Below are 27,880 nucleotides of genomic sequence, written 5' to 3'. Positions count from 1 at the left end.
TATCAGATCAGATCAGATGTACTGTAGAACTTCACTGAGGGAAACGGCCATACATGTACAGGTTTGACATGACATCATTACATACTAGTCAAGTGAGGGGGGGGGGGGGGGGGGGGGGGGGGGGGGGGGGGGGGGGGGTGATCATGAAGTCATATCCTCGCTGGACAACCTTCCCTCCTTAAATCATGTGTCAAGGATGGAGGCTGAAATTGAAAATAAAACAATCTATAAGTATGATTTTTATGTTACAAAAAATGTAACTTTAAAACCACCCCTTTCCTTGTGCTCTATTGCATTAATACATTCACCAAGGTCTACATACATCAAGGAATTACATTCAGAGAAAGCTAATATCTTGCACTCCAGTGAAAACTGAACAGTAGTATTCGGAGTTAAAACAGTTATCTGTGGACAGTATGACATAAGGTAACATAAGGTTCCAATAGAAATCCCTAAGAATTGACATTAACACCTCCTCAGTAGCCTATATGGTATGAAATATACACAGTTATTGTATAGTTAATAATGTTATTGTATAGTTGTTTGGTACAACAGGCACACACATTGTATGAGCACATGGAGTATATCAGTTTAGAGACAGGGAGTACGGTAGATACAGTACACACTTGTTTTACCAGTACCTCTGGGGTCCACAGTAAACTGAACATTGTACACTTAAACACCAGTATATAAATCCTATAGCCTGGAGCAATCAACATATATAAGAATATAAATCATCCCAACATATTCTATATGGAGAAATTAAATATTTTGTGTTAATAAAATCTGTCAAACATAGAAAAAAACAAATGTATTGTTTCAGGAAGGGAGTGAACATTTTACTCTGGTACAATGTAATGGCATGAGAATTGCAATGGTCACAGCACCACTTGGAATTCGACAATGTGGAAAAAAAACATCCCTTTTGTAATATAAACTCTGCAACTATTTTAAAGTAATGGTAACTCATTCTCTTCAGCTATTTACACTTTCCCTCAGCCCCTCCATTGATGCCTTATAAATTCTTGAATAAAAGTGTTCATAAGAGTTTTGTTCAGTCTCCACTGTGCAGTCCTATCACTCTATTGCTCAGTCTACATCCACTCTGTCATCTCTTCCTCTCGGTGCCTCTCTCCCTGGTCATGTTAAAATATTTATTGCTTCTTTTTTCTTTTACAAGCTCAGCACTTTTGAACTCACAGCCATTTCCTCTCCTTTATTCCGCTCTTTTCCCATTCTCTCCATTCAGAGGTGAAAATGGGACGTTTAGGGCTTCTATTCCACATGCCTGCTTTTGATGACTTCCCCTTCTCTTCCTCCTTATATCCATCCCTCGTGGCTATCCATAGCTTGACCTGTTTCCTGTGCTACCTGATCTTCCTCCACCTCCCTTTCGATCTCTCTCCTTCTCTGTGTCCCTCTTTCTCTCTCTTTCTGTCCCTCTTTCTCTCTGTCTGTCTCATGCCTTGGTGCCCACGCCCCCTCCCCCCTGCATGCTGAAGTACTCTGTGAAGTGGGAGGGGAGTCGTGGAGGGGGAGTGGGGGAGTGGGTGTTGAGGCGCGGGGGCATGGGGGGAGGGAGTGGGGGGAAGGTGGGTGACGACAGGTCGGCCGTGGTGGTGATGATCTTATGCTCACTGTTCCTCTGCACTTCCTGTCCCTTCCGGGCCACCGTCTCCTCCACCGTCTTCACCGGGCCCTGAGAGAGAGGGAGGTATAGGTTGAAAGGTTAAAGGTCACGCTGGGTTGTATTTGTCACACTATCAGTTACCACATCCTTCTCTGACAACTCCCTCTGTGCTCTAACACCTCTGGAGTGTTACAGGTTACAGGGACTATATCAGACCTTAGTATCAGTTACTAGATCCTCCTCAGACCATACATCCACTCACCGACTGGATGGAGAAGAGTTCTGTGAAGTTGGGCTGGGAGTCGCCCAGGAAGGAGCTGTTCCCGTAGGCATGGTGGGGGAAACTCTCACTCGCCACACCCGCCTTTGGACTGGACAGCAGGATCCCGATCTGAGAGGTCCGCACGTGGTACGGGAAGTTCTTATTGGCCGCAGAGGGCCGTGTGATAGCCTGTGGCGAGGCAGGGTGGGAGGGAGAGGGGATGGATGGGAGGAATGTATCATATTCCGGATATTGCCTGTTGCCTGTACAAATATTAACCTGCATTCTCCATACACTGATACACATTCCTGCACATATAATAACAGAACAGTATGTGTGTGTGTCACTGACAAATGACAGAGAGGCTCAGTCTGGTATAGAAGTCTGGGACAGAGAGGCTCAGTCTGGTATAGGAGTCTGGGACAGAGAGGCTCAGTCTGGTATAGAAGTCTGGGACAGAGAGGCTCAGTCTGGTATAGAAGTCTGGGACAGAGAGGCTCAGTCTGGTATAGAGGTCGCAGACAGAGAGCCTCAGTCTGGTATAGAAATATGTGAAAGAGAGGCTCAGTCTGGTATAGAAGTCTGGGACAGAGAGGCTCAGTCTGGTATAGAAGTCTGGGTTTGGAATATACTGACGCAGAGGCCGATGAGGACAGACAGATATGACTCATAGATATTAAAAGAGAGGTGAGAAGGGTTTGTATGTGTGTGCGTGCGTGCGGAGGGCAGAGGGTTACTAACGAGGCGGGAGATGAGGTCTTAGAGATATAACTCATTAACATCAACAGTGAGGCAGTGTGTGTATCTGTGCGCACATCCGTGCCTGTGTGTGAGTGTGTAGAGAGATGAAGGGTACTAACGAGGAATACGATGTGAGCATAGAGGTGGATGCCCAGTTGGATGCCGTTGACGATCTTCTCCCGTGCCCAGCGAGGGATGCCAAAGTTAGCTATCAGAGCCATGACGGGCACCGCGAAAAACCTGCCAGAGGGACAGAGAGGAGAGAGAGTTAATGAGAGAGAGAGAGGAGAGAGAGTTAATGAGAGAGAGAGGAGAGAGAGTTAATGAGAGAGAAAGGAGAGAGAGTTAATGAGAGAGAAAGGAGAGAGAGATTAAGAGAGAGAGGAGAGAGAGAGATAGTGAAGGGGGAGATTGAGATATGTAAAGGAAGGAGGAGAAAAAAGGAATATGGTGGAGTAGTGACAAAAGGAAACGAGAGGGAGAGGAGGAGGAGGGAGAGGGAGAGGCGGAGGGAGAGGCGGAGGGAGAGGCGGACAGATTTAATATGAGCAAGCAAGAAGTGGAAAAATAAGGGAGACAGGGAGTTTATTGGGCTTCACTGGGCTTTGAAGGGAAATAAGAGAGGGTGAGAGGTTGTAATGCTTTGTAGGGAATGAAGTTGATTAACTTGACAGAGACAAACAGCATGCAGAGAGTGAAGGGTTGTAGGGCTCTGTCCTCTCACCAGAGTGTGTACGCCGTGAAGAAGGGAATGTAGAAGGGTTGTTTCTCAGGGTAGTGTTTGAGGGAGATCAGGACGGCGTAGCAGAACCACACGTAGGCCAGCAGCTGGAGACCCATCAGACCGTAGCCCGCCGGGCTGTCATACGCATACAGCACCTCACCTGGGTCAAAGAACTGAGACACACACACACACACTCAGAACGTCCTACAACCACACTAATGGACCCCACCCTACTAATCAACCTACTAACTTTGCCCTCAAACAAAGAGGTGTATTACAATACGTTCTCCAGCGTGTGTTGTAACAGCATGTGGTCTGCTGACATGTTGGGATGTGAAATCTACTAGTTTTTATTGGTGAGTGTGTCTAAAAGTGTGTGTGTGTGTATGTGTGTGTCTGTGTGTCATTGACTCTTCTCTACAACTGGGTCATTGACAGTGCCTGTGATTGCGTGCTATGTATTCAGTTTCACAGGCCAGAGACTGGATATCATTGGTCATACAGGGTTACCCTGTCGTGTCCTGCATTATGTATGTACAGGCCTAGTGCTAGGCACCGACAGGCTGGGGAAGAAACTCCTGTCCCTCTATACTACAGTACATCTTGAGTAGGCCCCTTTTATTTTCATATGTTCATTTCACCTTTATCTTACCAGGAGGTCCCATGACAAGTGAACCTCATTTCCAAGAGGGACCCGTCCTAAATTATAGTACAGCACATTTTGCACTTGTAACGGAGGTGATTCTGTGAACCATGCTTGGCTGATGAGTGACCGTGCCCGAGACCTGAAGACTAGCTCCTAGAGCTAATGCCTAGGCTTCAACTCAGTAGGCTAACACAGTCTTGTGGGACACATGAATTCCTGGTTGAAACTTAGACCGTCATACACTGGTCCTTCATGTATAGCATGAACAGTATGAGTGTAGCAGCAGCAGTTCTGTAGTGTAGACTGCAGTACCTCTGCCTCGTATATGAAGAGGATGATATAGGTGACGGTGTAGACTGTCATGTAGATGGACAGCTTGACAGATCCACTGTGGCTGATCCTCGCCCTGACAGAGACGGATACACACAGGGGGGGTTTATTTATTTATTTTATTTTATTTAACCTTTATTTAACTAGGCAAGTCAGTTAAGAACACATTCTTATTTACAATGACAAACACTCACTCACACACACACTCACAAACACACACTCACTCACTCGCACACCCACACACACACAGGGTTGGCCACATATTCCCTCTTTATGATGCAGTGTAGACAGACAGCTTATCTAAATAGCTATTCATCAGCACATTTCAGAGATGTAGCGATAATGACAAAGTCTGCTCTATTAAAGTCACAGCTACTATTCTGTATGAGATAGTGAGAGAGAAAGGGAGACTAAGAGAGAGCGGAAGGAGAGCAAGAGAGACAGAGAGAAAGACAGAAGGCGATGAGAGAGGAGCAGAGCGGGGAGAGAGACGAACAATGAGAGAGAGAGCGGAAAGAGAAACAGGGAAAGTAGAGTGAGAGCAAGTGAGAAAGACAGAGAGAGACAGCTACTGGTACGAGTTAGAAGGAGTAAGACAGAGAGAGACTGAGCTACTGGTACGAGTTAGAAGGAGTAAGACAGAGAGAGACTGAGCTACTGGTACGAGTTGGAAGGAGTAAGACAGAGAGAGACTGAGCTACTGGTACGAGTTAGAAGGAGTAAGACAGAGAGAGACTGAGCTACTGGTACGAGTTAGAAGGAGTAAGACAGAGAGAGACTGAGCTACTGGTACGAGTTGGAAGGAGTAAGACAGAGAGAGACTGAGCTACTGGTACGAGTTAGAAGGAGTAAGACAGAGAGAGACTGAGCTACTGGTACGAGTTAGAAGGAGTAAGACAGAGAGAGACTGAGCTACTGGTACGAGTTAGAAGGAGTAAGACAGAGAGAGACTGAGCTACTGGTACGAGTTAGAAGGAGTAAGACAGAGAGAGACTGAGCTACTGGTACGAGTTAGAAGGAGTAAGACAGAGAGAGACTGAGCTACTGGTACGAGTTAGAAGGAGTAAGACAGAGAGAGACTGAGCTACTGGTACGAGTTAGAAGGAGTAAGACAGAGAGAGACTGAGCTACTGGTACGAGTTAGAAGGAGTAAGACAGAGAGAGACTGAGCTACTGGTACGAGTTGGAAGGAGTAAGACAGAGAGAGACTGAGCTACTGGTACGAGTTAGAAGGAGTAAGACAGAGAGAGACTGAGCTACTGGTACGAGTTAGAAGGAGTAAGACAGAGAGAGACTGAGCTACTGGTACGAGTTAGAAGGAGTAAGACAGAGAGAGACTGAGCTACTGGTACGAGTTAGAAGGAGTAAGACAGAGAGAGACTGAGCTACTGGTACGAGTTAGAAGGAGTAAGACAGAGAGAGTGGCTGGAGGATTTAATCCAGAGACACACTGTAATGAAGTAGTGAACCTGTCAGCCAGACAAGCAGTTAGACTGACATGTCCCCTAGGGGAGAGGGTGTTATTAAGGCTGGGACAGCTAGCTCTGACCCTGAGACCATAGGTGAGACGGCATGAGACCAGACAAAGTGTGAGACACACACCGCAAGACACACACAAACACACACACACACACACACTCCCTACCTGGTGACAGTGAAGCCTTTCCCCAGCAGGATCAGCATCAGCAGGAACACCAGGAAACTGACAGAGAACAGTAATTTCCCTGAAGAGAGAGAGAGCGAGAGAGAGAGAGCGAGAAAGAGAGAGAGCGAGAGAGAGAGAGAGAGCGAGAGAGAGAGAGAATAAAATGTGAATCCCACAGAGAGTGAAAGAGAGGTTACTGTAAGTAGGGTATAGTATCTGAATATGTAACATCATACCAGAACCTGAAATCAGGTCACTCATTCACTCCAGTACACGCTCACACACACTTGCAACATACACACCCAAATAAGGATACACTCATCCTCTCGTGTGCACTCTCTTGCACTGCATGGGTTGTGTGGGAAAGTTTCTGCATTACAGCCTTTCTCAGGGTGCTTTTGCATTACATCATTTATCAGGGTGTTTCTGCATTACATCCTTTATCAGGGTGTTTCTGCATTACATCCTTTATCAGGGTGTTTCTGCATTACATCCTTTATCAGGGTGTTTCTGCATTACATCCTTTATCAGGGTGTTTCTGCATTACAGCCTTTATCAGGGTGTTTCTGCAATACATCCTTTATCAGGGTGTTTCTGCATTATATCCTTTATCAGGGTGTTTCTGCAATACATCCTTTATCAGGGTGTTTCTGCATTACAGCCTTTATCAGGGTGTTTCTGCAATACATACTTTATCAGGGTGTTTCTGCATTACATCCTTTATCAGGGTGTTTCTGCATTACATCCTTTATCAGGGTGTTTCTGCATTACATCCTTTATCAGGGTGTTTCTGCAATACATTCTTTATCAGGGTGTTTCTGCATTACATCCTTTATCAGGGTGTTTCTGCAATACATCCTTTATCAGGGTGTTTCTGCATTACAGCCTTTATCAGGGTGTTTCTGCAATACATCCTTTATCAGGGTGTTTCTGCAATACATCCTTTATCAGGGTGTTTCTGCATTACAGCCTTTATCAGGGTGTTTCTGTATTACAGCCTTTATCAGGGTGTTTCTGCATTACATACTTTATCAAGGAGTTTGTGATGATCAGGCTCACCCATTATCTTGAGACTGCCGTTGCCCACTCCATCTCTGGCATACAGCCCCCAGTAGATACAGTGGAACAGAAGGCTGAGAACTGAGGGGAGGAAGAGGGGAGGAGAGAGGGACGGAGAGAGGGAGGAGATGGAGAGCAGGGAGGAGAGTGAGAGAAAGAGAGAGGGATATTTCACTGTTTTGCACTGCAAAGCTGTATATAGCAGCAGCAGTCCTACCCTACACAGAGACATGGAGCTATCTGTATGGTGCTGAAGCAGTGGTTAATATCTATGATAATCAGAAGGAGTCATTACCATGTCTGAGATGCCAACGACTGCAGTGTGTGAGTCAGATTGTGATGCTGTTTGCAACCGGCCGCCTGTGGGTGTGTGTGTGAGTGTGTATGTGTGGAGTTATGGTCCACACTCACCCTCTACACCAGCCGCAGTCATAAACATCTTATATGTCGTATGGAGAAGCTGCCTTCCCTTCAGATTATCTAGGAGAGAGAGACAGATAGGGGGAGAGAGAGAGAGAAAGAGAGAGCGAGTGAGAGAGACAAATAAAGAGAGAGTGACATGAAGAGGAGAGAGAGAGACAGATGAAGAGGAGAGAGAGTGACCGATGAAGAGGAGAGAGAGTGACCGATGAAGAGGAGAGAGAGACAGATGAAGAGAAGAGAGAGAGACAGATGAAGAGGAGAGAGAGACAGATGAAGAGGAGAGAGAGACAGATGAAGAGAAGAGAGAGACAGATGAAGAGAAGAGAGAGAGACAGATGAAGAGGAGAGAGAGACAGATGAAGAGAAGAGAGAGAGACAGATGAAGAGGAGAGAGAGACAGATGAAGAGAAGAGAGAGAGACAGATGAAGAGGAGAGAGAGACAAATGAAGAGGAGAGAGAGAGACAGATGAAGAGGAGAGAGAGAGACAGATGAAGAGGAGAGAGAGACAGATGAGGAGGAGCGAGAGAGAGAGAGATAGATGAGGAGGAGCGAGAGAGATAGATGAAGAGGAAAAGACAGAGAGAGAGTGATGGGTTAGAGGGGAAAGATGCAGTGACAGAGACACAGAATCAGAGATGGTAATGTAAAGAGAAGGATAGAATAGAGAATGAGAGAGAGCGAGAGAGAGAGAGAGAGAGAGAGAGAGAGAGAGAGAGAGAGAGAGAGAGAGAGAGAGAGAGAGAGAGAGAGAGAGAGAGAGTGGTGTATTGGGCATTAGTATGTGCAGCAGGAGTCTGTGTGTTTGTAGACACATGGGCTGTATTATCTGACGAGATGCTCTCCCACTTTACCTTCCCCAGGCTGGCTTCTACATGTTCAGCCCAAATGACAAGTTCCTCCACCAGAGAGGAGGCCACTTGTTCCTCCCTTCCCTCATTCCTCATTCTCAGTCCCCATTCCTTGCCAGATTCCATAATGACAAGTTCTATTCCTCTAATCTTTGTCTTCATTCAGAAAGGCAGGCGCTTTTCACCCCTTCCCTCATCCCAGAAAGGACTAGCACTTAAGGCTAGTGTAATTCTGATGTTAGGTGCATTAATGCCAATGAGACATTTGTGTGAAGATGGGAGTTAAGAGCAGAGATCTCAGGTTAGGGTTGGCTGCTAAGTGCTTTTCTGGTGTGATTTTGTTCCTCAGGCACTTACAGGCAAAATAACAGGAGAGGATGAAGACCAGAGAGAAGATAACCAGGAACGTGATGTCAGTCTCCAGGATCCCTGAGAATAGAGGAATGGGGTTAGAGAGAGAGAGAGAGAGAGAGAGAGAGAGAGGGAGAGAGAGAGAGATAGAGAGAGAGATGGTGACAAGAGAGAGAGGGAGGGGGAGAGAGAGAGAGGCAGATAGAGGGTGTGAGATGGTGACGGAGAGAGACGGAGAGAGAGAGAGAGAGAGAGAGAGAGAGAGAGAGAGAGAGAGAGAAAGAGTGAGATGGTGACAAAAGAGAGAAGGAGGGGGAGAGAGAGAGGCAGATAGAGGGTGTGAGATGGTGACAAGAGAGAGAGGGAGGGGGAGAGAGAGAGAGGCAGATAGAGGGTGTGAGATGGTGACGGAGAGAGAGAGAGAGAGAGAGAGAGAGAGAGAGAAATGGAGAGAGGCAGATAGAGGGTATGAGATGGTGACAAGAGAGAGAGGGAGGGGGAGAGAGAGAGGCAGATAGAGGGTGTGAGATGGTGACAGAGAGAGAGAGAGAGAGAGAGAGAGAGAGAGAGAGAGAGAGAGAGAGAGAGAGAGAGAGAGAGAGAGAGAGAGAGAGAAAGAGAGAGAGAGAGAGAGAGAGAGAGAGAGAGAGAGAGAGAGAGAGAGAGAGAGAGAGAGAGAGACAGAGAGAGAGAGAGAGAGAGAGGGAGACAGAGACAGAGACAGGTCATTAGAACATCAGGATAAGGGAGTAGTTTAATATTGCCATTTTCTACACTGCGTCCCTTTTCCTTTTTATCCATTCCGCCCATGTTAATCCATCATCATTAATCCATCCATCCATCCATCCATTCCTTCGTTATCATAATTTGTTCATTTTAATATGCTTTATTGCCCGTGTTAAATAGTGTTGGACGAGCCATTAACGTTCATTCTGTAATCTGTGTCGTTCTCACCAAACTCGTCTGCAGAGAAATGCTGTGTCCAGAAAGACTGGCCATTGGTCAGCTTCATCTCGTACTCCAGCTGCAAACCTTCCCCCTGAGAGACAGAGACAGCGACAGAGGGGGAGAGAGAGAGAAAGAGCGAGACAGAGGAAGAGAGCGGGGAGTTAGATGGAGCGACAGTGAGCGCACAAAGAGCTCATTTCACAGAGAGGAGTTCAAAGCCTCTGGAGTTTGTGTTGTTGTGCTGTGAGTGAGAGAAAAAAACCTTTGATTTCATCTACCAGCCAAGACTCCATCTCAGTACCTCCATCAGAAGAGTGAAGAGCATGAAGCGTGCACTGTCACAAAATCAATACTAGCCAGGCAGGACTGGGAGAGAGGGAGAGAGACATTGAGAGACAGAGAGCAGTGAGAGGAGACAGGCAGGACTGGGAGAGAGGGAGAGAGACACAGAGACAGAGAGCAGTGAGAGGAGACAGGCAGGACTGGGAGAGAGGGAGAGAGACACAGAGAGCAGTGAGAGGAGATGAAGTGATGCAGAGAAAGGCCACAGTAAAGGAGAGATGCAAAGAGTAGGTGAACAAGAAAGAGTAAGAATGAGAGAAAGAGGTGAAGAGAAAGACAGAGAGAGAGTGACAGAAGCGCCAGAGAGAGTAAGAACTGAGAGAGGGTGGAAGGCGTGTATTATATTGGTAGTGTGCAGGCGAGGTGAGGCGGGGAGAGTCCCTAGGGCCATGTGGGCCAGAGACAGAGCTTTAACTTCAGTCCTACACCATTAGGCATCATGTCCGTCAACAGCCCTCCATTTGCTGCCGTGACAACACAACACACTCTCCAGGAAACATCCGCTTCAATCCTGTCTGTCCCTCTTCACAAACACTCACTCTCTACTAACACTCCAACACTGCCAGTCAGTGTGTGGATAAAATGGCCCTGCCCCCACACACACACACAGATGCAGACACTTGCGCACACATGCTTCTGCATGTATATGCACACACAAAAGCACTCAAGCACACATACAGAGAAGATCTACACTGAGTATACAAACATTAGGAACACCTTCCTTTTGCCCTCAGAACAGCCTCAATTCGTCAAGGCATGGACTCTACAAGGTGTCGAAAGCTTTCCACAGGGATGCTGGCCCATGTTGACTCCAATGCTTCCCACAGTTGTGTCAAGTTGGTTGGATGTCCTTTGGGTGGTGGTCCATTCTTGATACACACGGGAAACTGTTGAGCGTGAAAAACCCACCAGCATTGCGGTTCTTGACACAAACCGGTGCGCCTGGCACCTACTACCATACCCCGTTCAAAGACACTAGAATTTCTTGTCTTGCACACATACACAATCCATGTCTCAATTGTCTCAAGGCTTAGAAATTATTCTTTAACCTGTCTCATCCCCTTCATCTACACTGATTAAAGTGGATTTAACAAGTGACATCAATAAGGGATCATAACTTTTACCTGGATTCACCTGGTCAGTCTGTCATGGAAAGAGCAGGTGTTCTTAATGTTTTGTATACTCAGTGTATGTCAATCTGTGAGTGTGTTTATTATGTGTGTGTGTGTGTGTGTGTGGGGGGGGGGGTGTATATGTGTGTGGGCGGTGTGTGTCATCAGGGTAACAGGGTCTGTGTGTGTGTTTTCAGTGAGAAGTGAAAGGTTGGTGCTCACCCCACACTTGCTGAGAGCGATGTACCACCATCTCTCCCTCACCGAGCGGAAACTACGACCTCCCACACAACTCAGCACCTCCTCATCCCCCTCTCCTTCCACCTTAGAGACAGAGACAGCAGAAAGAGAGAGAGTTAATATATTAATAGAGAAGACGCTCACACACTCAAAAACACATTGAATCAACACATCCTAACACATTTCTAAAGAGGAAGTTACACACACACACACACACCTCTATCTCACATACACACACCTCACAATAGCTAGCTCTTTTAGTTATAACTGAATAACTAAAAACAACCACAGTCCCATAAGCAAACATACAAGACAAGCCCACATATGCCTTCAGAAAGTGTTAATACCACTTGACTTATTCCACATTTTGTTGTGTTACAGCCTGAATTCAAAATGGTTTAAATATTAATTGTTTTACCCATCTACACACAATACCCCATAATGACAAAATGAAAATATGTTTAGACATTTTTGCAAATTTATTGAAAATGAAATACAGAAATATCATCTAAAGTCATCTTGGGTATGTCTGTATCTGCTTTGCACATATGGATTTGGGGATTTTCTCACATTCTTCCGTACAGATTTTCTAAACCTCTGTTAAGTTAGATGGGTAGCGGCAGTGAACAGCAATCTTCAAGTCTTTCCACAGATTTTCAATGGGATTCAAGTCTGGGCTTTGACTGGGCCACTCAAGGACTTTCACATTCTTGTTCTGAAGCCATTCCAGAGTTACTTTGGCTGTACAGTATGCTTGGGGTCATTGTCCTGTTGGAACGTAAATCTTCGCCCCAGTTGTAGGTTGTTTGCACTCTGAAGCAGGTTCTCATCAAGGATTTGCCTTTATTTGGCTCCATTCATTGTTCCCTCTATCCTTACCAGGCTCCCAGTCCCTGACAATGAAAAGCATCCCCATAGCATGATTCTGACACCACCATGCTTCACAGAAGGGATGGTGTTAGATGGGTGATGAGCTGTGCCTGGTTTTCTCCAGACATAGCACTTTGCATTCAGGCAATTTTGGTCTCAGACTTTTTTGTCTCAGAATCTTTTGCCTTATGATCTCAGTCTTTCACGTGCCTTTTTGTAAACTAAAGGCATGCTGTCATGTGCCTTTTTCTCAGGAGTGGCTTCCGTCTGGCCACTCTCCCATAAACCCAGATTGGTGAAGTGCTGTAGAGCCTTCAAAGTCAACTCTGGACCTCAAAGCCAGTTCCACTGCATTTTTTCCTTGTTGCCCTTTAATCAGAGACTGATTTAGACCAAGGACACCAGGTGGGTGAAATTAATTATCAGGTAGAACTGAAAACCAGCAGGCTCCAGACCTCGTAGGGAAAGAGTTGAATACCCCTGCTGTAGAGACTGTTGTCTTTCTGGCAGGGTTCTCCCATCTCAGCCAAGGAACTCTGTAGTTCTGTCAGAGTGGTCAGTGGGTTCTTGATCACCTCCCTGACCAAGGTCCTTCTTGCCCAGTTTGGTCGGACGGCCAGCTCTAGGCAGAGTCTGGGTAGTTCCATATTTTTCCCATTTCCCAATGATGGAGACCACTGTGCTATTGGAACCTTTCAACACTCTAGACATTGTTGTATACCCTTCCCCAGATATATGCCTCATCACAATTATATCTCGGAGCTCTACGGACAGTTCCTTGGACTTCATGGTATAGTTTCTGCTCTGACATGCACAATCAACTGTGGTGTGTTTCTTTCTAAATCATGTCCAACAATGTAATTGGCCAGAGGTGGACTCCAATCAAGTTGTAGTGACATCTCAAGGATGATCAAAGGAAATTGAATGCACCAGAGCTCAAATTGGAGTATCATAGCAAAGGGGTGTGATATTTCTGTGTTAAGTTTTTAATAAATGTGCAAAAATGTCTAAAAACATGTTTTAACTTTGTGATTATGGGGTATTGTGTGTAAATGTTTTATTTATTTAATCAATTTAATTTTGAATTCAGGCTGTAACAACAAAATGTGGAATATGTCAAGGGGTATGAAAACTTTCTGAAGGCATTCTATAAGACAGAGAGCTGTAGAGGAGATGATCCATGTTCTTACTACACAGCCAGACCAGGTGTAGCGCGTGGTCAGGTTGATGACCTGGTTATTCTCTGGCCTCAACACCTCCTCCTTCTGGTAGCAGTCCTGTGGTCAAGAAATACGGTCAAGAATAAGAAAGAAACGGTGTCATACACACATCACATTATGCACAGGTACTGGACAAACTAACCATAGAAATAGAATGAATAGAAAGGGCATCTTCATTCAAGTCAATGATGGCATAATCAGTGTACTGGCAGCCATTTTGAGTGCACCCATAGTCCCAATCAGTATTAGATTGCAGTAGAGATTTACACGGGAACAGGACTCCTGCGGGTCTTGTGGGTCCCGCGGGATTCCGACAGAAATCAAAGTGATGTTCTAGAGTGAAGTTCGGGACAGGACGCGGCAGTCCACAGGAACGGGCAGTACAGGGATAGTAATAACCATTACAAAAAATATATGTAATGTGTGGAGCCAACTATGTGTAGGCCTAATATAGTTTACTTAATAAAAAAATCATACAAAATAATGCCTTCATTGCCAAAATCTCATAATGTGATTGTTATCTTGTGTGTGCACTGCAGACAACTGTCATGAGTTCTGAGCAGCAGCCAAATGGAGCAGTTACTATGGTTACTCACACACAGAGCGTGGGACAGACAGACGAGCAGCTAACGGAGGAAGTTACTTCAGATTTCTGCACATACATTTTTTTTGCATGGAACGGGATGGGAGTGATTTTTATCGAGACCGGACAGGAATGTTCCAGGGGTTATAGAACTGTTGCAGGATCAGGACTAGGGCCGGGACGATACCAGTATCGCAATATTTTTTCCATGGCAAAAATGAAAACCTGCTGTATATAAAATATTGTGTGCTATAGCTTGGAAAATAAATACATGTAACTCTGGATGACAACATAATTATGTTTGTTTCCAACATTAGGGCTGTTTTCCTAAAGAAGTTAAATGTTTCCTTGCCACGATCCTAACAAAATACTGGTATTGTCTCGGACGTAATCAGGACAGTACGGGAAAACATTTTACAGGACAAGACAGGACAGTAATGAATTTTCACTCCTGTGTCGCGGCCCTGCCCGCCTGTGGGGAAAACAACATGTGATTACCTAGGTTGCCCCATTGGTTAACAGCAAAAACTTCACCTTTTTCAAACACAATTTTCTTGTTGTCTGCTTGTTTATGTCAATTACTAAGCGACACAAAGCCTGAAGCCACAGGGCTCTTCTCGCAGGCTCTATTTCTCTACATGGGAGCATTGCGAACCTTAGGCTGGGTTCGATCCCCGGGACCACCCATACACAAAAATGTATGCACGCATGACTGTAAGTCGCTTTGGATAAAAGCGTCTGCTAAATGGCATATTATTATTATTATTTATGACCTGGTTACATGTACATTGAACAACACAGCAGCTTTTCGGAATGTTTTGTTATTTCTTCGACCACGAAGTTGGCTCTTTTACAATGGGGGTCAATGGGAAAGAATGTTTGTTTCCCCCAATTTGTGGGCGTGGTCGAGGGGAATTCCTTCATATGACGTGAATATCTGAATATCGACTGAGTATGCCAGGAAGTAAAAGCAAGAAGTGTACCCTTCAATCTGTGCTGTGATTTGTTGAGTCAAATCAACTGACATTACAAAAAAGACATTCCATTGCATGAGCCACATCAGTTAGCATCATTTGAATGAACATTCTACATTACAATGGCAATCCAGCATAGATTAGGTAAAGGAGTCAATGGAGCGCTGACGTTCCATTGACCAGATTGGCGCACATTCAACAAATCTGATCTAACAAAGTGGACATTCATCAAATCATGATTTATGCATTGTAACAGGCCCACATATACACACACACCAAGCGTGACACAGAGTAGTGGTTTCTCACCTTGTCCGGCTTCTTGTACACAGCTGGCCACTGAGAGCTGTCATCAAAGTAGAGCAATATATTCTGACAGCATCGCGACTAGAGAGGAGAGAGAAAATGAGAGAATAGAGGAGGGAAGGAAGGGGAAAAGAGGAGGGAGGAAAGGGGAGAGGGAAAGGGGGCCTAAGATTAATACCAGACTGCCTCAAAGTCTGCAGGCCACTAACAGCAACCAGAGGAATACAGAAAGGATGACCGAAATGAAAAAGAGGAGAGGAGAAGAGAAGAGAAGAGAAGAGAAGAGAAGAGAAGAGAAGAGAAGAGAAGAGAAGAGAAGAGAAGAGAAGAGAAGAGAAGAGAAGAGAAGAGAAGAGAAGAGAAGAGAAGAGAAGAGAAGAGAAGAGAAGAGAAGAGAAGAGAAGAGAAGAGAAGAGAAGAGAAGAGAAGAGAAGAGAAGAGAAGAGAAGAGAAGAGAAGAGAAGAGAAGAGAAGAGAAGAGAAGAGAAGAGAAGAGAAGAGAAGAGAAGAGAAGAGAAGAAATGTATGGAGAATATAACAGGAACAGACAGAGGTAGACTACCAAAGACAGAAAGAGTGATGAAGTCAATTTAGAGGACAGAGAGAAAACGAATCAGTGGGGAGAGAGACAAGAGAGACATGGACATACAGGAAAGATGATGAAAGATGACTTGTAAAAAAAGTTTGTCAGACAGAAAATAAGAAAATAATAGGGTACAGGGGGACAATATATGAGAGAGAGAGAGAGAGAGAGAGAGAGAGAGAGAGAGAGAGGGGAGAGATAGAGGAGAGAGAGAGAGGAGAGAGAGAGAGAGAGAGAGAGGAGAGAGGAGAGAGAAACAGGAGAGCAACTCACTAAGAGGGAGAGAGACAACAATACTGATGGAAAAAAAAGAAGAAAAGAGAATGATGGCTAGAGGTCAGTTGTACTATAACCTGACCTTTTGGTAGCGGAACCGGAAGTCCAGACGTCCAAAATCAGTGAGAAAACAGAAGCGAGTGAGGAACAACCAGTCCTATTTAGAGTGGGGAACCGGAGAGAGGGGAGGAGGAGGGAGAGAGGGGCATGGGGTAGAGGATGGGGAGAGGAGAGGAGAGGGGGAGATGAAGGTGAGATGGGGAAGAGAGCAGGAAAACCTGGCTTTAATATTAAACCAGCATCATGCCAAGATATAGTGCTGATGGTATACAGTGCTTCACTGTCCTTCCATAAGGCACTGCAGCAGGGTATCAGTCAATGGGCTGTGCTGCAGATGTAGGCTGACAGACACATACACAGGCTGTATAGAACTGATCATTAAACAACACAGAAAAGTTTGAACTTACAGCTGCACTATATCTCACAGATACCGAGCAAATCTGCAGCAATATGTCAGAGAGCAAGCCATCTGTAGTTAACAGTTAACACACTCAGCCATATATCAAGAGGCCTAACTTCCAGACCTGCTGAAGCATACAGTACTACATACTGCACTGTATTGTCCTAGATTGTATTGTCCTAGGCTAAAGGTGTATCCATGACTACGGAGCAGTCACAGAGGAGGAGAGGTGGTGGGGCTGGGGGCTGGGCCTGGGGTATATCATATGACTGCCCAAGGACTGTGAAAGACCCCCTTGTTAGGCTCAGACACACACACACCAAACCTCCATTACCCCCTTTATTGTCATAGCAACCACCACATGCTGCCTGAGTTTGCAGCTGCCATAGAAACCATGAAAGTCACTGCACTCACTCAGAAATACACACACTCCTTTCTACTTCGTTCTCTCTTTCGCATGCACGCACACACAACCCCTTAAATTAATCTGTGTTTCTGTGTTGCACAGACAAATTAATCTAATTTTAGACCCTCCCTTAACGTCTTTCCATTTGTACTGACCATCTTTCTCTCTCTCTTTCCCCCTCCCTAGCGGTCTTTCTGTCCCCCTCCCTAACTCTCCTTCTGTATCTACCACCTCTTCCTCTATCTGGTTGGGCTGAGTTGGAGTTTGGGGCCTGATGTTCGCAGTTGCTGAGCACTTCCGGCCAGAATCTATCTCTGGCATTCTAGTATGGTGAAAGGATTGCCTTTGTTTCAGATACTTTTTGCCGCCAAAATACTTCAACATCCAACAATGAACATTGGGACAATATATTTCAACATCCAAACGTTGGGAATGATGAGAAATGGAATATGGAAAATTAATGTCTATTTTGTGATGTCATTAAAAATGGTATAAAGGCATTATAACGAAAACATTGTGACTTGAAGAGCTTTTAAACTGTGTATATCAGGTTTACATAATTTACGTTGTGTAGAAAATATCAAGGAGGAAGACAATGTTTTCGTGAAGATTACAATGTGATTTTAGCTTTCTAACAAAATCATAGTGATGATGATACTTTTGCCTCGTAACTAGCCACGCCCGAGGGAGCTCAGAGAGCGTGTCAGTATGACGGAAACGCCCCTCTTTACCAGAGTGCATAAAAGATTGAGATAAGAATTATCAGATCAGACTAGACAGACCTCAAGCTGCAGCTTTTGTCCATATTGGTCCCGACCCTGAAAATCAACACGAGGTGAAGACGACAAAGTTGCCTCCACTAACAATCAATGTTACGGCTGAGTAGCTGTTCTAAGTACTGTTTAAGTGGGACCATCTAAGAAGGTGAATTTAAGTGGGACCATCCTGTTACCTTCTTCAAGCCATCGTCTACTACACTGCTCTCATCACCCCACAGGGGATCATCGACACAGCTGATTAGCCGTCCTCAGAAGACCACTTCCAGAACGAGTGAAAGTAAACAGAAGAAGGACATTGTGACCTCTTGTGGACAATCTGAGCCTTACATCTAAAAGGCCATCCGAAAGAGAAGGCCCACGAAGGCCTGGGTCCAACAGAGATCCACGACGAAGACCTCCAACACGTAAATACATGCATTACTTTTCTTCCCAAACGGGCGGCAGTTCAGGGCAAAGTATTAGGATTACTGTGAGCGTAGGTCCAAGTGTTTTCTCTCTCTCTCTTTAACTCGCCATCTTTTGTAACAAGTGTCATATTGTGTTAGTCCGCTAGGGACCCGTTTTCATTGTATTATGTTTCTAATCCCTATCTATACCGTGCACGTATTTGTATCTTGTGTTATCATTTTTTATTAGTTAGTAAATAAATAATTAAATACATTTGTGTGGTACGGAATGATCAGTAAGACCTGGGTTCGTGCAGACTTAAAGAATCTACAACTTTCAGAATGAGACTGATATGAGGTAAATTATTAATAAATGACTGTTAAACGATAAGAGATATCTAAATATCTTTAGAGTTAATTCGGGAAACGGTAACTCATTAAACAACTTTGGTGCCCCAAATTCCTATTGAGTTAATTGTTACATGATTAATTTAATCTAGTAACAATTAAACATAGTAGGTAATTATTTGATAAATAACAGTCATCTCTCGAGTGGCGCAGTGGTCTAAGGCACTGCATCGCAGTGCTAGCTGTGCCACTAGAGATCCTGGTTCGAATCCAGGCTCTGTAGCTGGCCGTGACCGGGAGACCCATGGGGCGGCGCAATGTAAAATCACAATAATGAGAGTCACGACAACATGTTCTTATTGTATCAGGTATTCTTTTTATATATATTTTGTGTTCAAATGAAGACAATTATATGTACCTAATTTGCATAAATACACCATGTATATTTGCATATAAGATACAATTAACATAAAGGGGAGGGGCAGGGCTGCAACAACCAAACACTTGGTCTGTCTACCCTACGTGCACTCACCTGCGCTCTCTAGACAGACTCATTAATTACTTTTGTTGTCACGTTGCTTAATTTAAAAACAATGCTAATAGCAGGTCATCCTCGGATTCAAAAGTCCCTGTGTTTATAAACGTGGATAACGATTTTGCCACCTCAGCATTCTTTTGTGGCACAGTCGATGCCAGGCAGGGCTACGGGCCAGAAGGTTGAGGGTTCGCTGACCACCACAGACGAGCTCACTCTCCCTGCCTGTTTCATTACACTACGATCAGAGCTGGCTGCAGACAATGATCAGCTAGGGGGAATCAGATTTTCAACATTTTAATGCCATACAGTGGGGAAAAAAAGTATTTAGTCAGACACCAATTGTGCAAGTTCTCCCACTTAAAAAGATGAGAGGCCTGTAATATTCATCATAGGTACACGTCAACTATGACAGACAAATTGAGAAAAAAAAATCCAGAAACTTACATTGTAGGATTTTTAATGAATTTATTTGCAAATTATGGTGGAAAATAAGTATTTGGTCACCTACAAACAAGCAAGATTTCTGGCTCTCACAGACCTGTAACTTCTTCTTTAAGAGGCTCCTCTGTCCTCAACTCGTTACCTGTATTAATGGCAACTGTTTGAACTTGTTATCAGTATAAAAGACACCTGTTCACAACCTCAAACAGTCACACTCCAAACTCCACTATGGCCAAGACCAAAGAGCTGTCAAAGGACACCAGAAACAAAATTGTAGACCTGCACCAGGCTGGGAAGACTGAATCTGCAATAGGTAAGCAGCTTGGTTTGAAGAAATCAACTGTGGGAGCAATTATTAGGAAATGGAAGACATACAAGACCACTGATAATCTCCCTCGATCGCAAGATCTCACCCCGTGGGGTCAAAATGATCACAAGAACGGTGAGCAAAAATCCCAGAACCACACGGGGTCCTAGTGAATGACCTGCAGAGAGCTGGGACCAAAGTAACAAAGCCTACCATCAGTAACACACTACGCCACCAGGGACTCAAATACTGCAGTGCTAGACGTGTCCCCCTGCTTAAGCCAGTACATGTCCAGGCCCGTCTGAAGTTTGCTAGAGTGCATTTGGATGATCCAGAAGAGGATTGGGAGAATGTCATATGGTCAGATGAAACCAAAATAGAACTTTTTGGTAAAAACTCAACTCGTCGTGTTTGGAGGACAAAGAATGCTGAGTTGCATCCAAAGAACACAATACCTACTGTGAAGCATGGGAGTGGAAACATCATGCTTTGGGGCTGTTTTTCTGCAAAGGGACCAGGACGACTGATCTGTGTAAAGAAAATAATGAATGGGGCCATGTATCGTGAGATTTTGAGTGAAAACCTCCTTCCATCAGCAAGGGCATTGAAAATGAAACGTGGCTGGGTCTTTCAGCATGACAATGATCCCAAACACACCGCCCGGGCAACGAAGGAGTGGCTTCGTAAGAAGCATTTCAAGGTCCTGGAGTGGCCTAGCCAGTCTCCAGATCTCAACACCATAGATAATCTTTGGAGGGAGTTGAAAGTCAGTGTTGCCCAGCCACAGCCCCAAAACATCACTGCTCAAGAGGAGATCTGCACAGAGGAATGGGCCAAAATACCAGCAACAGTGTGTGAAAACCTTGTGAAGACTTACAGAAAACGTTTGACCTGTGTCATTGCCAACAAAGGGTATATAACAAAGTATTGAGAAACTTTTGTTATTGACCAAATACTTATTTTCCACCATAATTTGCAAATAAATTCATAAAAAATCCTACAATGTGATTTTCTGGATTTTTTTCCTGATTTTGTCTGTCATAGTTGACGTGTACCTATGATGAAAATTACAGGCCTCTCTCGTCTTTTTAAGTGGGAGAACTTGCACAATTGGTGGCTGACTAAATACTTTTTTCCCCCACTGTACTTATAATAATTTAAAATATATGCAATTCATTTTCCACCAACAGGTTTCTGTGCCAATGCACCACACAACCAATAAACAAAGCATACCGACTTCGGACACTTCAATATCATGGTTTGCGTTTTCAACACCACAATAAATAGATTATGTCAATCTCGACAAACAGAAAATACCTGCTTAAAACTATAATTGTTCAGAATGTGTAGGTTTACTAGTTAATAAGAAAATAAATAAAATGTAATTGTTCAATAATGTATAATGTGTAATTGTTCAATAATTCAATGTGTTGTGTTTAAAAATAAAAATATCTGATCATATAAAATGTGTTGTGTTTATATTACTTTTACAAATAAAAATATGTGATAATAAACAAACAAATCTAAACTAACAAATGTCAAATCATATTTGTCGCCGAGATGACCAGTCACTTTGAGTAACGTTATTGTGTATTCTACGTAATGACGCAGTTTTACGTTATTACGTAATGACGTCATCACGCAATGACACCACAACATCATTTAGCACCTTTTAGCAACAAATCAAACTGCCTCTAGCAACTTCCCCTGAAAAGTAGTTGGCAACACTGCGCCTAAGCCTGTAGGCCTATGCATGCAATGCCCTGATGCATTTAGTGCTCAAATCTCCGACAGCTGAACCGTGAGGTTAAAACAATAGGCTATAAAGCTTTGTAATGCTACACATCTAAACACAAGGATTTTTATTTATTTAAATTTGTTATAGGCTATTTTGAAGAACATGTAAATGTGGCTCATTTGACCAATATCCCATGTTTATTGATGGCGCTGGTTGTGTGGGTGACGCCGTAATGGGTTAAGCACCCAATGCATATGGATTTCTCAAATGTCCAATAAATTACAATCTGGTCGATCTCCAAGGCATTCTTAGTCGATCACCAAACATTTCTGTAAAAAACCCAACGATAAGCCTTGCGTTCCTATTTTCTTAATTGGTCTCGCTCTGTTGGCGGTAGATGCACCCGATTCAGCTGCCCTGCGCACCGGGTAGGTGACGTGTTCACATTTTCAAATCAAATTACATTTTATTTGTCACATGCGCCGAATACAACAGGTGTAGACCTTACTGTGAAATGCTTACTTACAAGCCCTTAACCAACAATGCAGTTAAATAAATAGAGTTAAGAAAACATTTACTAAATAAACTAAAGTAAAAAATAAAATAAAAAGTAACACAATAAAATAACGAGGCTATATACAGGGGGTACCAGTACCGAGTCAATGTGTGGGGTTACAAGTTACAGTGGGGAGAACAAGTATTTGATACACTACCGATTTTGCAGGTTTTCCTACTTACAAAGCATGTAGAGGTCTGTAATTTTTATCATAGGTACACTTCAACTGTGAGAAGAAGAATTCCGGCTCTCACAGACCTGTATGTTTTTCTTTAAGAAGCCCTCCTGTTCTCCACTCATTACCTGTATTAACTGCACCTGTTTGAACTCGTTACCTGTATAAAAGACACCTGTCCACACACTCAATCAAACAGACTCCAACCTCTCCACAATGGCCAAGACCAGAGAGCTGTGTAAGGACATTAGGGATAAAATTGTAGACCTGCACAAGGCTGGGATGGGCTACAGGACAATAGGCAAGCAGCTTGGTGAGAAGGCAACAACTGTTGGCACAATTATTAGAAAATGGAAGAAGTTCAAGATGACGGTCAATCACCCTCGGCCTGGGGCTCCATGCAAGATCTCACCTCGTGGGGCATCAATGATCATGAGGAAGGTGAGGGATCAGCCCAGAACTACACGGCAGGACCTGGTCAATGACCTGAAGAGAGCTGGGACCACAGTCTCAAAGAAAACCATTAGTAACACACTACGCCGTCATGGATTAAAATCCTGCAGCGCACGCAAGGTCCCCCTGCTCAAGCCAGCGCATGTCCAGGCCCGTCTGAAGTTTGCCAATGACCATCTGGATGATCCAGAGGAGGAATGGGAGAAGGTCATGTGGTCTGATGAGACAAAAATATAGCTTTTTGGTCTAAACTCCCCTCGCCGTGTTTGGAGGAAGAAGAAGGATGAGTACAACCCCAAGAACACCATCCCAACCGTGAAGCATGGAGGTGGAAACATCATTCTCTGGGGATGCTTTTCTGCAAAGGGGACAGGACGACTGCACCGTATTGAGGGGAGGATGGATGGGGCCATGTATCGCGAGATCTTTCCCAACAACCTCCTTCCCTCAGTAAGAGCATTGAAGATGGGTCGTGGCTGGGTCTTCCAGCATGACAACGACCCGAAACACACAGCCAGGGCAACTAAGGAGTGGGTCCGTAAGAAGCATCTCAAAGTCCTGGAGTGGCCTAGCCAGTCTCCAGACCTGAACCCAATAGAAAATCTTTGGAGGGAGCTGAAAGTCCGTATTGCCCAGAGACAGCCCCGAAATCTGAAGGATCTGGAGAAGGTCTGTATGGAGGAGTGGGCCAAAATCCCTGCTGCAGTGTGTGCAAACCTGGTCAAGACCTACAGGAAACGTTTGATCTCTGTAATTGCAAACAAAGGTTTCTGTACCAAATATTAAGTTCTGCTTTTCTGATGTATCAAATACTTATGTCATGCAATAAAATGCAAATTCATTACTTAAAAATCATACAATGTGATTTTCTGGATTTTTGTTTTAGATTCCGTCTCTCACAGTTGAAGTGTACCTATGAAAAAATTACAGACCTCTACATGCTTTGTAAGTAGGAAAACCAGCAAAATCGGCAGTGTATCAAATACTTGTTCTCCCCACTGTACATGTAGGTAGGGGTAAAGTGACTATGCATAGATAATAAACACTGAGGGGTCAATGTAAATAGTCCGGGTGGCCATTTGATTAATTGTTCAGCAGTCTTATGGCTTGGGGGTAGAAGCTGGTGAGCCTTTGCCGTGCGGTAGCAGAGAGAACAGTCTATGAACCATTTCATATGTCTGAAGGTACAAACTCTGCCTTCCCGTCTGGGCCCGGGGGGAGAAAATCAAGTGCACTAAAGGCCTACAACTGGCCAATCGGATGGCTCAGATTACTGTCTCTGCAGTAACGTAGCAGGCGTAAAAGAAAGCTACAGCAAAGTTGATCATGTGAGATTTCTAAACTTTGAAAACCATGACCAGAGAGAGACTGTCAACGAATACAGCAAAGAGCTGCTGTTTTTTTGAGTGAGTTCATGTATAAGTTTTTACTCAGCACTGTCAACACTTTCTATTCAACACTTTTATAAGCCATAAAATGCGTGTTTTCCCTACTTCCACTCACACTACAATCAGCACTGCAGCTGCAATGAATGAGTAGGAAAGTGTATCGATAGGCTTGCGTTGTTATTATTAGTGACTTGGGTCTTCTTTCTTTGGTCATAGGAGTAACAACATGCATTTGTGCATGACGCAGAAATAATGCGGCGCTAATCGAGTTTTGCCATCAGCTGGAAGACGGTGTCCCTTCTGGGTCAGTGTCAGCTAAGGAAAGGGAGAGCGGAGAGATGTTGAGAGGCAGACCCTCAGTCTGCTGCCCTCACCCTCTGCTGAGACTGACCATCAGATGCAGGCACATTATTTAAAAAAGCACATTATTAAAATGTTTGCTCACTCAGCTGTGCCTCACAAGTAATAAAACAACGGATCTATTACCGGTGTGATCATATAGTCTTCCTCAAATGTTGAAATATAATTTTCAAAAATGGTCAGAGAAGAACAACAATGCATTGGCAGGGCAATTCAAGCAAAGCCAATATGCGGTGATAATGTTTTGGGCCTATAGCCTACTGTACAAACCTCAGTCATGTAAAAAAAAATTGAACGGTAGATCTCAGCTTGCATTTTGACTCAGAAAGTGATCTTGACTCAAAGGTTGGTGACCACTGCTATAGCCTATTACAGATCTGGACAAACAATCCACCAACCACTATTGTCACTATGAACGATGGATAGAGGGCAGGATAGACAGACTGGTAGACTATATTGACCTGTGGTGGTATAGTAAAAGTTAGCACAGGGAGTGCATAAGGGAAGTACCAAAACGCCTTGATATAGGGGAGGCCATGCAAGCAGATGAGGAAATGTGGCTAGGATAGAAGAAATGATCATGTAAAACCTGCAAAAGGGTGAATGTAAACCAGGAGGGAAAACACACTACCCTCCCCTGTGGCCCAATAACAAAAAACACACAACCCTCCCCAAAGCAAAAAAACTACATTTTACAACCCTCTCCTATTTTGAACCCCACCCCCTTAAAAAAATGTACACACATCTTTCTTGTGATGTTAGTGTCGAGATGGTGTGTTAAAACCCAGATGAAGCTTTAGCATTCTTATAGAATCAACGGAAAGACAATGTAAGTCGCTCTGGATAAGAGCGTCTGCTAAATGACTTAAATGTAAAAGTATTCCATTGAGCCCGTTTAAGCCATTACCGGGGTGCGTTTGACAGGTCATTACAAATATTTCCACGGTCGTAACGTTATCGGTGCAAAAACGACAGGCACAAGCAAGAGCATGAAAGAGTTGCAGGAGTAAAAATAAAGCATTCACTGCAGCGAAATTGGATTTTGCACCCCTCAAACACAGAAAAGATATGGCTGAAAAAAGATCCTCAGGTGGGCGGGGCATGCACGTTGCAACAGTAAGGAAATAGAGCCTAGTCTAACAGCAGTGTTTCTGAGCAGGCCAGTCCAATCTAGCCCCAGTCCATGCAGCTCAGTGTAAGCCTAGCCCAGATGGCACCTGTAGTCCGGCCCTAGGCCCAGTCGGTCTCAGTAGAGAGCAGTAGGAGAACAGGAGCAGTGGAGAGCAGTGGAACACAGTGGAACAGTGGAACAGTGGATGGGGTGTCAACCTTAATCCCCCTTAGTCCTCTCATTACCCCACGGCCACTGCATTGTGATGCAGAGCCATTGAGCCAGTGTGTGTGTGTGTGTGAGTGAGTGAGGGAGAGAGAGTGTTCGTGTGTGAGTGAAAGAGGGTGTGAGTGTTTGTGTTAGACACCCCATTAATCAAGTCCTAGGCCTCGATGCAGTATCCGGTCATTACAGCGGTCACCTCTCTGTGTCTCTCTCTCTCTGTGTCTCTCTCTCTCTCTCTGTGTGTGTGTGTCTCTCTCTCTCTCTCTCTCTCTCTCTCTCTCTCTCTCTCTCTCTCTCTCTCTCTCTCTCTCTCTCTCTCTCTCTCTCTCTCTCTCTCTCTCTCTCTCTCTCTCTCTCTCTCTCTCTCTCTCTCTCTCTCTCTCTCTCTCTCTCTCTCTCTCTCTCTCTCTCTCTCTCTCTCTCTCTCTCTCTCTCTCTCTCTCTCTCTCTCTCTCTCTCTCTCTCTCTCTCTCTCTCTCTCTCTCTCTCTCTCTCCTTGCTAAGCCTCATTAACAATTAATTACCAATCAGCTAGTCAAGTCACCCCTGGACCTCTCAATGATTCATTAGTAAGGTTACACAACGGTGCAACACACACTCACTTGCCTAAACATACTCACAGCCACATGAAATCACAACCACACACAAACATAAATAAACTCACAAAAACCTAACCTATAATCCTCCCACCATCACTGAACCTGATCATACATTGCCTGCTGATTTGGGATTTTGTACTCTACTGTGACTTTGAGATCGAGGAGTGAGGCTGTGCGTGTGTGTGACCTTGGGTGGGAGTCAGCAGACAAGACTGATGTGTTTAACAGTCCCACTGGACAACACACACATACACTATATCAACATGTCCAGATGAGTGTTGTTTCAGTCCATTCAGAGCAGTGACATGGTGTTTGAGGGAAGACCTAACCCTGGTTCAGACTAACACACACCATGTAAGAGAAGAGAGTACAGAGTACGTCTGGCATGAGCAGGAGATCTAATATGGATTAGGTTATTCATAAGCATTTCTGATATTATGCAAACACTAGTGCATTTAGCTAGTTAACTATAGTTTGTCAATTTTCAATAGCTCTTGATTGAAAACCACATAATGATCTGATAAGTAGCCTAAGTGTTTCTATGATACAATTATATTGTGTAGGGCAGGTGTTAGCCTACTTTATGAGGCATAAAGGTCATGGGCTAAACATCACACCTGATCAAACTGTTATGCAGAAGTGGGATACTAAAAGGAGCTGAGATGAGAAGAGTTATGTGAGAGCTCATTACATGTGAGTGCACTTTACACTTGCCTGCCCTATAACATGGTCACTCACAGCACAGCAGGGCATGGGAACAATATGATCATAACATCTAAACGCAGAATGAATCAATGGAAACACTGAGATAAAAATCAGATAATAATATCGTTGATATTTATAACAGAGTGATATCAGAGAAGACTCTTTTTTATATTGATAGGCTAGTGTTAAGTGTTGGACCAATAACAAACAATATGCGACGTGAGCGACAACTGACGCACACCTGTAACCGCGGGGTTACCGTTATTGTATGCGAAGGATGGATGCGAGTTATTTTGGTTACAGTGTAGGATATCACCAAGGCTTGGCGCTATCACAAAGAAAAAAATGTTAGATGGATTTGCAAGTCACATTCTCGTAAACATCCACAGCTTGCTTCTACCCGTCGGTGAGAGCCACATTCAGAGTCAGAACGATGTAGATATAAATATAAATACGCTCGCTCTGACAAGCATAGAGATGCGCACAAATACAAGGGAGTATGGACAGCCTGTAACATCTTGGAGAAATTGCTTGATTAGAATAAAAATGATCAGGCAATTTCGGAGCGCGTCACACTCGCAATATAATATACACACCGCGAGGCTGTAGGCTACATGAGAAGGCGCTGCCGAGTCTAACAATTGTGTCATTGTCACAAGTGATACATTTTAGGTATCAAACACCTTACCTCCTTGGTATTGACGATACCTCTCACGTATTTCCCCAGAACCGAGCCAACGCAGAGAACGCTGGACACCACGGCCAGGCACAAAAGTCTCTTGCAAATCTCCAT

The 27,880-nt window shown here is 44.3% G+C and overlaps 1 protein-coding gene across 1 annotated transcript; it reads right to left on the bottom strand.

Moving 5' to 3' along the window:
- Nucleotides 1-1,459: 1,459 nt before the first annotated feature.
- Nucleotides 1,460-27,880, bottom strand: LOC311121929 (transmembrane protein 145-like; the record flags this gene model as incomplete). Its single annotated transcript, XM_084158016.1, has 15 exons — nucleotides 1,460-1,699; nucleotides 1,893-2,081; nucleotides 2,753-2,873; nucleotides 3,358-3,530; nucleotides 4,316-4,409; nucleotides 5,979-6,057; nucleotides 7,038-7,118; nucleotides 7,449-7,517; nucleotides 8,668-8,739; nucleotides 9,616-9,700; nucleotides 11,286-11,387; nucleotides 13,364-13,450; nucleotides 15,257-15,334; nucleotides 16,195-16,269; nucleotides 27,776-27,880. 15 exons carry the CDS (start codon nucleotides 27,878-27,880, stop codon nucleotides 1,460-1,462), a joined length of 1,650 nt encoding a protein of 549 aa, XP_084014142.1.

Source organism: Coregonus lavaretus (assembly GCF_964263955.1).
Source record: "Coregonus lavaretus genome assembly, chromosome: 3".
Classification (NCBI taxonomy): domain Eukaryota; kingdom Metazoa; phylum Chordata; class Actinopteri; order Salmoniformes; family Salmonidae; genus Coregonus; species Coregonus lavaretus.
The sequence above is the reverse complement of the archived record's forward strand: the minus strand, read 5'-3'. Positions and strand labels throughout refer to the sequence as shown.